General features: G+C 47.4%; 1 protein-coding gene across 1 annotated transcript; it reads right to left on the bottom strand.

The window, feature by feature from the left end:
- Positions 1-6,063: 6,063 nt before the first annotated feature.
- ATP5PF (ATP synthase peripheral stalk subunit F6) lies at positions 6,064-10,634 on the bottom strand. Its single transcript, XM_072138593.1, has 4 exons — positions 10,506-10,634; positions 9,482-9,664; positions 8,150-8,274; positions 6,064-6,155 (listed from the first exon to the last, which is right to left on the bottom strand). Exons 2-4 carry the CDS (start codon positions 9,649-9,651, stop codon positions 6,127-6,129), a joined length of 324 nt encoding a protein of 107 aa, XP_071994694.1. The 5' UTR covers positions 9,652-9,664; positions 10,506-10,634; the 3' UTR covers positions 6,064-6,126.
- Positions 10,635-12,609: the final 1,975 nt, after the last annotated feature.

The raw sequence follows: 12,609 nt of genomic DNA on the forward strand, positions 1-12,609 counted from the left end.
TTTAAAACATATTACAACAGTTGAGGAGGTGATTTGCCTTATTTCATTACTGTTAACATTTGTGTTTACAAAACACAATATAAACAAATTACCGCATGTGTTAACATCGCGTTTACTATGCGCTTTGTAAAATCAAATGTTAACAGTAATGTAATTAGGAAAATCACCTCCTCAGTTGTTGTAATAGGTTTCAAAATGCATTAAAAATGCAACGTTAAATCCCAAATTAACAGTAGTGTCCTCTCCTGTATATAACCCCCTCACATGGCTTGTGTCCTCTCCTGTACATACCCCCTCACATGGCTTGTATCCTCTCCTGTATATACCCCCTCACATGGCTTGTGTCCTCTCCTGTATATAACCCCCTCACGTGGCTTGTATCCTCTCCAGTATATAACCCCTCACATGGCTTGTATCCTCTCCTGTATATAACCCCTCACATGGCTTGTATCCTCTCCTGTATATAACCCCTCACATGGCTTGTATCCTCTCCTGTATATAACCCCTCACATGGCTTGTGTCCTCTCCTGTATATAACCCCCTCACATGGCTTGTATCCTCTCCTGTATATAACCCCCTCACATGGCTTGTGTCCTCTCCTGTATATAACCCCCTCACATGGCTTGTGTCCTCTCCTATATATATAACCCCTCACATGGCTTGTGTCCTCTCCTGTATATAACCCCTCACATGGCTTGTATCCTCTCCTGTATATAACCCCCTCACATGGCTTGTATCCACTCCTGTATATAACCCCTCACATGGCTTGTATCCTCTCCTGTATATAACCCCCTCACATGGCTTGTATCCACTCCTGTATAAAACCCCCTCACATGGCTTGTATCCTCTCCTGTATAAAACCCCTCTCATGGCTTGTATCCTCTCCTGTATATAACCCCCTCACATGGCTTGTGTCCTCTCCTGTATATAACCCCTCACATGGCTTGTAGCCTGTCCTGTATATAACCCCTCACATGGCTTGTGTCCTCTCCTGTATATAACCTCCTCACATGGCTTGTACCCCCTCCTGTATATAACCCCCTCACATCGCTTTTGTTCTCTCCTGTATAAAACCCCCTCACATGGCTTGTATCCTCTCCTGTATATAACCCCTCACATGGCTTGTATCCTCTCCTGTATATAACCCCCTCACATTGCTTGTGTCCTCTCCTTATATAACCCCTCACATGGCTTGTATCCTCTCCTGTATATAACCCCTCACATGTCTTGTGTCCTCTCCTGTATATAATCCCTCACATGGCTTGTATCCTCTCCTGTATATAACCCCCTCACATGGCTTGTGTCCTCTCCTGTATATAACCCCCTCACATGGCTTGTGTCCTCTCCTATATATATAACCCCTCACATGGCTTGTGTCCTCTCCTGTATATAACCCCTCACATGGCTTGTATCCTCTCCTGTATATAGCCCCCTCACATGGCTTGTATCCTCTCCTGTATATAACCTCCTTACATGGCTTGTGTCCTCTCCTGTATACAACCCCCTCACATGGCTTGTATTCTCTCCTGTATATAACCCCCTCACATGGCTTGTATCCTCTCCTGTATATAACCCCCTCACATGGCTTGTATCCTCTCCTGTATATAACCCCTCACATGGCTTGTATCCTCTCCTGTATATAACCCCTCACATGGCTTGTATCCTCTCCTGTATATAACCTCCTTACATGGCTTGTGTCCTCTCCTGTATATAACCCCCTCACATGGCTTGTATCCTCTCCTGTATATACCCCCTCACATGGCTTGTATCCTCTCCTGTATATAACCCCCCACATGGCTTGTATCCTCTCCTGTATATAGCCCCTCACATGGCTTGTATCCTCTCCTGTATATAACCCCTCACATGGCTTGTGTCCTCTCCTGTATATACCCCCTCACATGGCTTGTGTCCTCTCCTGTATATAACCCCTCACATGGCTTGTATCCTCTCCTGTATATAACCCCTCACATGGCTTGTATCCTCTCCTGTATATAACCTCCTTACATGGCTTGTGTCCTCTCCTGTATATAACCCCCTCACATGGCTTGTATCCTCTCCTGTATATACCCCCTCACATGGCTTGTATCCTCTCCTGTATATAACCCCCCACATGGCTTGTATCCTCTCCTGTATATAGCCCCTCACATGGCTTGTATCCTCTCCTGTATATAACCCCTCACATGGCTTGTGTCCTCTCCTGTATATAACCCCCTCACATCGCTTTTGTTCTCTCCTGTATAAAACCCCCTCACATGGCTTGTATCCTCTCCTGTATATAACCCCTCACATGGCTTGTATCCTCTCCTGTATATAACCCCCTCACATTGCTTGTGTCCTCTCCTATATATAACCCCTCACATGGCTTGTATCCTCTCCTGTATATAACCCCTCACATGTCTTGTGTCCTCTCCTGTATATAATCCCTCACATGGCTTGTATCCTCTCCTGTATATAACCCCTCACATGGCTTGTATTCTCTCCTGTATATAACCCCTCGCATGGTTTTTATCCTCTCCTGTATATAACCCCTCACATGGCTTGTATCCTCTCCTATATATAACCCCTCACATGGCTTGTATCCCCTCCTGTATATAACCCCCTCACATGGCTTGTATCCTCTCCTGTATATAACCCCTCACATGCCTTGTATCCCCTCCTGTATATAACCCCTCACATGGCTTGTATCCTGTCCTGTATATAACACCTCACATGGCTTGTATCCACTCCTGTATATAACCCCCTCACATGGCTTGTATCCTCTCCTGTATATAACCCCCTCACATGGCTTGTATCCTCTCCTGTATATAACCCCCTCACATGGCTTGTGTCCTCTCCTGTATATAACCCCCTCACATGGCTTGTGTCCTCTCCTATATATATAACCCCTCACATGGCTTGTGTCCTCTCCTGTATATAACCCCTCACATGGCTTGTATCCTCTCCTGTATATAGCCCCCTCACATGGCTTGTATCCTCTCCTGTATATAACCTCCTTACATGGCTTGTGTCCTCTCCTGTATATAACCCCCTCACATGGCTTGTATTCTCTCCTGTATATAACCCCCTCACATGGCTTGTATCCTCTCCTGTATATAACCCCCTCACATGGCTTGTATCCTCTCCTGTATATAACCCCCTCACATGGCTTGTATCCTCTCCTGTATATAACCCCCTCACATGGCTTGTATCCTCTCCTGTATATAACCCCTCACATGGCTTGTATCCTCTCCTGTATATAACCCCCTCACATGGCTTGTGTCCTCTCCTGTATATAACCCCCTCACATGGCTTGTGTCCTCTCCTGTATATAACCCCCTCACATGGCTTGTGTCCTCTCCTGTATATAACCCCCTCACATGGCTTGTGTCCTCTCCTGTATATAACCCCCCTCACATGGCTTGTGTCCTCTCCTGTATATAACCCCCTCACATGGCTTGTGTCCTCTCCTGTATATAACCCCCTCACATGGCTTGTGTCCTCTCCTGTATATAACCCCCTCACATGGCTTGTGTCCTCTCCTGTATATAACCCCTCACATGACTTGTATCCTCTCCTGATTACTTGTGTGTGATAGCACTTACGCAGAGTAGTCATCTCCACTTTGAAGCCAGCAGGCATGATGACACCATCACATAGCGCCTGCTGGCCTTGGCCGTACAGAGCACCAGCAAAAGCAATCATGGTGGAGCTGGGAGTCCACAGCTTTCTGCTTCACTATTTCCATCAACTCCTATCTCTGTCCGGAAAACACAGTTACAGGACCCCAGGCCACATCATCTGCTGCCCAGGACATCTCCCACCAGGATGAAGGATTGTACACCAAGCACACTGACATACTGATGTGTACGCTAAGTTTCATATATAGTTTATTCATATAAATAAGGCTACTGCTTCTAGTGGTGCCATATCATTTGGATAGATCATCAATATCAGATCAGTCAAGGCCTGAGGGTCAACATTCTCGCCTTTTAACCAGATTGTACTGCGTTACAATGAGCTCTGGAGTCTCTTCACCTTCCACAGCGCCGTACATAGTATAGTGACTGTGCCTGGTATTGCAGCTGAGCCCCAATCACTTTAATAGGACTTAAATGTAAATAAGTCATGAGACTGACGAAAGCAACATCACAGACCTGGGCAGTGGGAACTATTACTGATCAATAATGACGACCTACTCTAAGGATAGCCTATCGATATTTGACTTGTGGAGAACCCCTTTCATAAATGGCCCCCTCAGCTGTATCCGGGCCAAGAGGGCGGCTCTTGTGACAGCTGAGAATCGGGAGAAATTCGCACGTCTTATCGGGACCCTGATGACAGGGGAGTATAGCCGTTATACAAGATCTATGGAAATAACTCGGCCCAGTTTAGAAGGATGAAGCGATATAGTTTATTACTGTCTCGCTCTTCCCATCAGGGGAAACTATAAATTGTCCATTACAAATGGCCCACAATAAATTCACCGCAGCGCTGACAGAGCTGCGCCCTCCACCCGTTCCTGAGGTAAATTTGTCAAAAGAATCCTCCCGAGCCGAGAGATATTTGGCGAGCCGACACGATGCTGCCCATACAACGCTGAGGTGACACATACCGCACCATACATGCCTCGCAGGGATCTTCCCAGAACCCCAAAAATGGCACCACCGGACTTCCAGGACCTTCTCCCACTATAAGATGTATTCACCAATGAATAAGTGCGACTAAACATGGATGCAAGGTTACTGATGGTCTATATACACCGTCATGTAAGACCGCCCTGGAGGATTAATTCACATGCAGTAGACCGAAGGAAAAAAAATTAAAATTATGTTACTTAAAACTAAGGTTTTATTCACATGGCGCAGTTTTGGCATTAAAGGCCATCTACTATCATGAGGATAGAGGTTTATACTCAGCTCCCTGTACCAAACAGCAAGAAGCTCCCTTTTCATGTTGTAGTATGCCCGGGTTGCGTAGAGATATAGCTTTATAACATGCAAATGAGCCTCATGGCTCAGCCGATAATTTATAACACCCCCCCTTCCCAACCGATTGACACACCGACACTAGGCTAAGAGAGCCGATGACTGCTCGCACACAGCACGGGGATAGCAGAGGGAGAGCTGGTGACGTCACCGGCTCTCTGAGCATAGCGTTGGTGCGTCAATCGGCAAGGGACATGCATTAATTAAATTAATCGGCGGAGCAATGAGGTGCTCGTTAGCTTTATAACATATGCAAATGAGCCTATTGCCACAAAAAACAAACATTCTAAAATATGACAAAAGACGCTTGTTGCCGTTCGGGATGGGACGGGGAGTATAAACACCTACCCTCAGGTTATCTGATCCTTTAAACATGTGGATTTATTTCAGCTCTATTTAGAGAAATGAGAAAGCCATAAAAATCTGCAATTTATGAATCCACCTTACAGGTAAGGACACACAGTCAGGGGCACAAGCTTAGGTTATAGCAGCCAAGTAACACAGAACAGCTTCCTAGCAACATAAACCTGCAGAGACCTCAATATAGTTCATGGAGAAGAGGGAAAGTCATAAAAAAAACCTTCAAACACAAGTATAAATACTGCAAGTAGAGGGCGCCACCTGCTGGCCAAACCTGTCAGTACATCTCCACAACTAAAACGAGTGGATATCCTAAAATTCTACAACATAAAACATTTTAAAAAATACATTTTATTCAATTTTTTAGCTTCTGATTAGATTTTTTTTATTTCTACTTTCTAAGCCTGAGCCAAAGGCATTCAGGAGAGAAGATGAAAGTGACAGCAGGACAGGAAGTCACCATCGACTCCACCCCTGTGCAGACCCCAGAAAAGTGACAATGTAATTTTACTCCATGTTCTTCACAGTTTGGAGGAGGTGATAAGTTGCTGCACATCTGACCATCTCCTCCCTAACCCAGACAATGGTTCCTGGATTCTGGACCAGGGGACATTGATATATTCAGATTTAATGCTATCTGAATGTTGGTTTATGAGGACTTGGGGAAAGTGAGATCCGCGCCAGTGGTTAGATACAAGTAACTGATTCAGTGCAGGAAAGAAAACAGACGACCACAAAGTCCTCACTAAAGTGGTTTTATTAATTTACAAGAAACACAGATGAGACAGGTCCAAGGCTCCGATCACTTCTGAACTTCCTCCAGGTTTGGTTCTGAAATACAAAGATAATAAATGATCAGTCATCGCAATACAAGCCCCAAGCTCAGAGTCCACAGAACCCGGGTGCACAATCCTCAGGATGGGGCAATAGAGAAGCTATAACCCATCTCATACTTGTGGAATATTTACAGGATATAGATGGATCCCGGAGGTGGATCTGCATCCATCATCTAAATGGGGTCTTACTACAGCCCCCAATCTCACATCTGAAGTGAGAGGGGAGGTGGGCGCACATACAATACTTGAAGAGAACTGCTGTAGGACTTCTGTGAATAGCTTTAAAGGGGTTGTCCGAGTTTAAAAAAAAAAAAAAAAAAAAATATTATAGGTGGCTGGGAGCGGGCTGCCTAAAACAATAAAGCTGTACTTACCTTCCGGTGCCCTCCGGTATCCAGCGCTGCTGTCACTCCGGTCCGGGCGCCATGTAAACAAACATGGCCGCCGGAGCAGCGCTACATTCAGCTTCCGGCCGGCCGTGGCCGGGTACGCCTATCCGTCCCTATACACAGCATTGTGAATGCAGGCCGGAAGGTTGTCAGGTCCGGCCAGAAGCTGAATGCAGCGCTGCTCCGGCGGCCATGTTTGTTTACATGGCGCCCGGACCGAAGCGACAGCAGCTCTGGATACCGGAGGGCACCGGAAGGCAAGTACAGCTTTACTGTTTTAAGCAGCCCGCTCCCGGCCACATATTTTTTTTTTCAAAACTCGGACAACCCCTTTAAGGCATTACCACGATCACAATGGTAAATACAAGGCTCTAATAGGGTCATCCATATAGAACTTACCCTGTTGACACTCCTAAAACCCTCCCGAGCCGGCTGGTCACGAGACCCTGAAGTAGCAGGGCTTCCTGCGACGTCCCATGTCTTTTTGCCTTCCAGTGGATGGAGAAGACTGTGCCATCATTACTGTGCGCACACCTCCTCCATCACACCCACTCCCATAGTGGTGGTCGGAGTGGTGTGCCGCCATTATTGTGTGCACGCCTCCTCCATCACACCCACTACCATAGCGTTGATCAGAGGGGTGTGCCACGGACATCCGCATTACAGATACATAATGTGTGCACAGCCTCCCCCACCCGCTGGAAACCAGCAAGTCATGGGGCATCACAGGAATTCCCAACAGCTGTAAAGAGACTTTACCAGGACAAGCACTATAAGGGGGACCCCACGAGGGTCATATACTAACCCTGGTAAAGATCTGTAATAGTGACTGACAACCCCTTTAAAAGTGAGGCTTGGCTCTTGGAAATCCCTTAAAAATGAACAGAAAGAGCTGCACATGCAGCACCCTACAGTTACTGTATCTCTATAACCACAGTGAGAATAATTAAGTATTCCCAGATGCCTGGAGAGCTGAGCCTGGACATTGCAAGTGTGACCTACACCCTTCTACTTGCAATAAGCATCATCAACATGTAAAGAAAAAGGAGAAATACATAGATGGCATTATAGAACGCATACACAGTGTCATATATAGCTGGACCAAGTGCAGTTTGGCTCACTAATCCGCAGTGTTTGGCAGATTATTGAATACTGGTGCCCGGACTTCATGAATCTGGCGCCCCCTGCACTGCTCGGGAAGTGTGCACCAGCTTTTTTTCTATGCAACTTTAAGATACAACGTGCAACACAATTATGTCAAGTCGCTGTATTGAATATGTCGCAGACTCCGACTAAGAAATATCTCGGCGCTTTAGGTGCACATTTTTCTGTCTTGTCGGACACGGCGCAGCCACAACACAAAACTGGTGCAGACACTTCTTAAAACCACGTGCAAGCTCCAAAGATGTTTTTCTCAGTGCAAAGTCAGACAGAAAACAAGCACAACCAGAAACATACATCTGGGCCATTATGTGTAACTAACTTTTGTATAGTTTGCAAGAAGAAGGAGCCGGAGCTACCGACTGGAACCCATAAACTACGCGGCGTAGTGCAAGACATGTCCGCACCATACAGTATAGTAATAGAAGTCACCACTAACCTTCAAATTTAAATTCGGGAAATTTCTCCAGGTTGCCCACTCCGTACAACCTCTGCAATTTGCTGATGTCTTCATTGAGATCCTTCTCATATTCTGCACCAGCATCAACTGCGCCGCCGGATTTCCTGTAAAATGGTAGATGATACATTTTAACTGGAGTTTAATGGAACAGTCCAGTAAAAGTGGATTCAGTAAATTAGACCTGGTGCAGGACCAGAAGGGAGGAGCAGGACCATGTTCTATGAATACACTAAGTAGTCATGCTCCTGCCTTCAGACCCTGCACCTTATATTATTCAGTGACTTTGCATTGACTGGAGTGTTCCTGTAAGGCGCATGAATAAACAAAGACAAAACTGCCCTTCCAAATGTACAAGAGTCTGCACCATTAGTAGCCATGGACTCCAATAGTCCGAGGCTTCTTCATATTGTAATAGTATAGCTTGTGCAAGACTATGTATGGAGACCTTGAACATGTAGGCTGGTGAGTAACCTGTACTGTGCATAGGCGGAGATCCCAAAAATAGGATCTGCATATCTTTTCAATAGTGGGCACAAGTAATAGGATTTGTTTTAATGTTTTCCTTGTGGGATCTTGCACATAAAATAAATTCCCGGGCAGATAGTAGAGCGATCTAGAAGCCCTGTCCTGAATTACACAGCAGACGCATGTGAATGGGCAATGTGCAGAGCTCCATTTCTCCTGTAGGGGCACTGCTTATTATCAAGAGATCCACCTGAAGTGCACGGCCTAATTATTCGGTGCGGCTGTTCCACATGAAGCAGGGACTCCTTGTATCACATCATTATGATGCACTGAGTCCTAACACTAGTCCTGTGGTCATTGAATTCTAGCCAGTGCACGGTCCGTAACTCACTGGGCCATCTGGCTTGTGTGCCCCTGGCCTAACAAGTGGGGAATAGTCAGAGGTTCACAACCCCTTTAAAAGGAAATGTACTCATAGATCCAAGCACTGCGAATACGGTAATCTTCTAATATTTCATCTATGGCTTCCTTCCTCCAAAATCTTAACACCCTAGCCCACTGTGATGTGGCTTTACAGACTCTTACACTGTCTCACCTCCCCCTTCCTGCTGCCTCAGCACATGTGCTTCTAGCCCTAAGGCTACATCACAGGGTAACCCCTCAGGCTCATTAGCAAAATGTTAGGAGGCCATGGATAACACATAAGAAGATTACCACAGTCACAGTGCCCGGACCTAAGAGTAATGTCCCTGGTTTACCATCGTACATTTCCATGGTAAATTTCCTTTAATTATTTTCTTGGTGTTCATCATAGGGGACTGAGCTTCACATCCTACAAACACTTACTGGCTCTTTGTTCTGTAGTCACGGATTTTGTCAACAAAAAGCTTCTGGATGGGGTCCAGCTCCTTGGTCTTGTTAAAGGCGATGGCGGTCAGCCCGATATTCCTTCTCAAGTGGACAGAGATGGAGGAGCGGAAAATAGAGGAGAAGCGGAAAAGATGCTGGAGCACCATGATGTCACGTTACCTACAGGGAGAGAAGACGACCATTAATGATATCACAGTCTGATGGATGGGACAAGCGGGAGATTCTTACAGAAATATACAACATCTTGAGAGTAAGGGGCGATTCCTCCGTATAGCAACCCCCAAACCATGTGATAAAATAACACTATATGTATCACTATAACTAGCCGAGGACGGCCTGACCTCTAGGAACACCACCCACCCCCCAGAATGAAGGGTGACGCTCACCACTCTCTAGAGACATCATACAAGTCAATGTGACGGCTGCAGAGCTCAGGACACCGGGTGACTGGACATAACGATGTGGCCCCAGAGGTCAAAACCCCCTTTGTATAGAGATGGTATGTCCTTGTAATTCAAAGCCCTTATAAGAGCTCCCCTTTAACACTGCCCTCTACAAAGGACAGATGAGTTATGCCCCCTAGTGTACACTTATACAAAATGCTCTCTGCCCCCTCATTAATGACTGACAGTAAGTGACAGCTCTAGCCTCACAGAACCATCACATAAAATTGCAAAGTAGCATGAGGGTGCAATAAGTGCCCCCCTCCCCCTTTATTCCAAATAATGTTATAGTCCATCACACAATTTCACGACAGCCAGTGCCGGGGCAAAGAAACAGGCCTGTGCATGCGGGCACTGTAGGTTCATCCCTCCGCATCCAAAATAATGGTATAGTCCATCATACATTTACATGACAGCGAGTGCTGGGGCAGTACAACAGGCCTAGGTATAGGGGGAAGTAACCAGCGGCACCGTACAGGATCTGTCCGATAAGAGCGCACCGTGTACACATATATAACCCGAGCACAGCCCGCACCACACGGAGATCCCCCGCTCACCTCTCCCGGAGCACAGACGAGCGGTCACCTTGCTGTCCTATCACCGTGCGCAGCACCCTGATGACGTAAGACGTAGAGCACGCTGCATAAAAACCCCGCCCTTTGCAGTGACGTACCAGAGGACGAATGACGTGTAATGCGCATGTGCGGTGTACGCTACTTACCCTTGTCTCCTACAAGTCCCAAAAGTCTGCGCGCCCCATAGTGCGGCGAGCCTGCGCACAAGTGACCTGCTGTTATATGCAAGCTTTTGTGACAGGATAAATGATTGACTTTTGACATAAGGAGAAAATAAAAAAAAATGAGACGCACTTTAAATATGTATGTATCTCTATAGGGAAAGCAGGATCCTATTATTGCACCACTACAAGTGTTGCTGTTCAGGAGTCTGGAAAAGCTGGGTTATGTCCCTAATAGGTGAATATAGCGCCATCATATTCTGTAGGGCTGTACAGATCATAGGGCACATATGCCAACAAGATAAGACATTGCAGAGTGATAACATAGCTGAAGCCATAGGAGTGAGGCCCTGCTCACAAGAGCTTACAATCTACTACTGATAGTAAGCTCTTCTGCACAGGAGCGGGTGCAGTACGTAGGCCACAGACAATGGTCCCTGTGGACTGTGTTTGCAGCCTGATTGTCATCCAAGGACAATGTTAACCCCTTAACAACCTGGCCCTTTTTTGTTTTTTCATTTTTTAATCCCCACCTTCAAAAATCTATATATTTTTATTATTACACTTAAAGAGCTGTGTTACGGCTGTGTAAGACAGTGTAACAGCCTGTAAATCAAAGCACAGATCGGCTCTGTTAACCGCCCAGTAGCATTCAGGCTCATTAGCATAATTTTAAAAGTTTATTTTTAGAAAGATAGAGGCCATGGATAACAAACATATTACCACATAGATTACCACACTCATTGTGTCTGAAACTATGAGTCAGGGTGCGTTCACACGTTACGTTTTTGTCACGTCTTTCCCCGTAATGGAGAGTGGCCGGGGTCGCTCCCTCCTCCTCTCCCTTGTGCGCTGTGCTACGTTACGGCGTGCACGTGTCCATGTGAATGTAGCCTGTATTTCTGTGAACACAGTCTCAGTATTAGCCCCCCTCACACAACGTTTATAGGGGGCGTATGCCAGCCGTACAAACACCAGCGCCGTATACGTCCACCATATAAGTGAATTGTGTCAAAGTACACCGCCATTACTGAAAAAAAGTGGGCATTTCGCTATGTACAGGGGAGGGGTGAGGAGCGCTACCTACAGGGGAGGGGTGAGGAGCACTACATAGAGGGGAGGGGTGAGGAGCGCTACCTACAGGGGAGGGGTGAGGAGCGCTACGTACAGGGGAGGGGTGAGGAGCGCTACCTACAGGGGAGGGGTGAGGAGCGCTACCTACAGGGGAGGGGTGAGGAGCGCTACCTACAGGGGAGGGGTGAGGAGCGCTACGTACAGGGGAGGGGTGAGGAGCGCTACGTACAGGGGAGGGGTGAGGAGCGCTACATACTGGGGAGGGGTGAGGAGCGCTACGTACAGGGGAGGGGTGAGGAGCGCTACCTACAGGGGAGGGGTGAGGAGCGCTACCTACAGGGGAGGGGTGAGGAGCGCTACCTACAGGGGAGGGGTGAGGAGCGCTATGTACAGGGGAGGGGTGAGGAGCGCTACCTACAGGGGAGGGGTGAGGAGCGCTATGTACAGGGGAGGGGTGAGGAGCGCTACCTACAGGGGAGGGGTGAGGAGCGCTACGTACAGGGGAGGGGTGAGGAGCGCTACATAGAGAGGAGGGGTGAGGAGCGCTACGTACAGGGGAGGGGTGAGGAGCGCTACGTAGAGAGGAGGGGTGAGGAACGCTACGTAGAGGGGAGGGGTGAGGAGCGCTATGTACAGGGGATGGGTGAGGAGCGCTACCTACAGGGGAGGGGTGAGGAGCGCTACGTACAGGGGAGGGGTGAGGAGCGCTACGTACAGGGGAGGGGTGAGAAGCGCTACGTACAGGGGAGGGGTGAGGAGCGCTACGTAGAGAGGAGGGGTGAGGAACGCTACGTAGAGGGGAGGGGTGAGGAGCACTATGTACAGGGGAGGGGTGAGGAGCGCTACGTACA

Source organism: Engystomops pustulosus, chromosome 2 (assembly GCF_040894005.1).
Source record: "Engystomops pustulosus chromosome 2, aEngPut4.maternal, whole genome shotgun sequence".
NCBI classification, from domain to species: domain Eukaryota; kingdom Metazoa; phylum Chordata; class Amphibia; order Anura; family Leptodactylidae; genus Engystomops; species Engystomops pustulosus.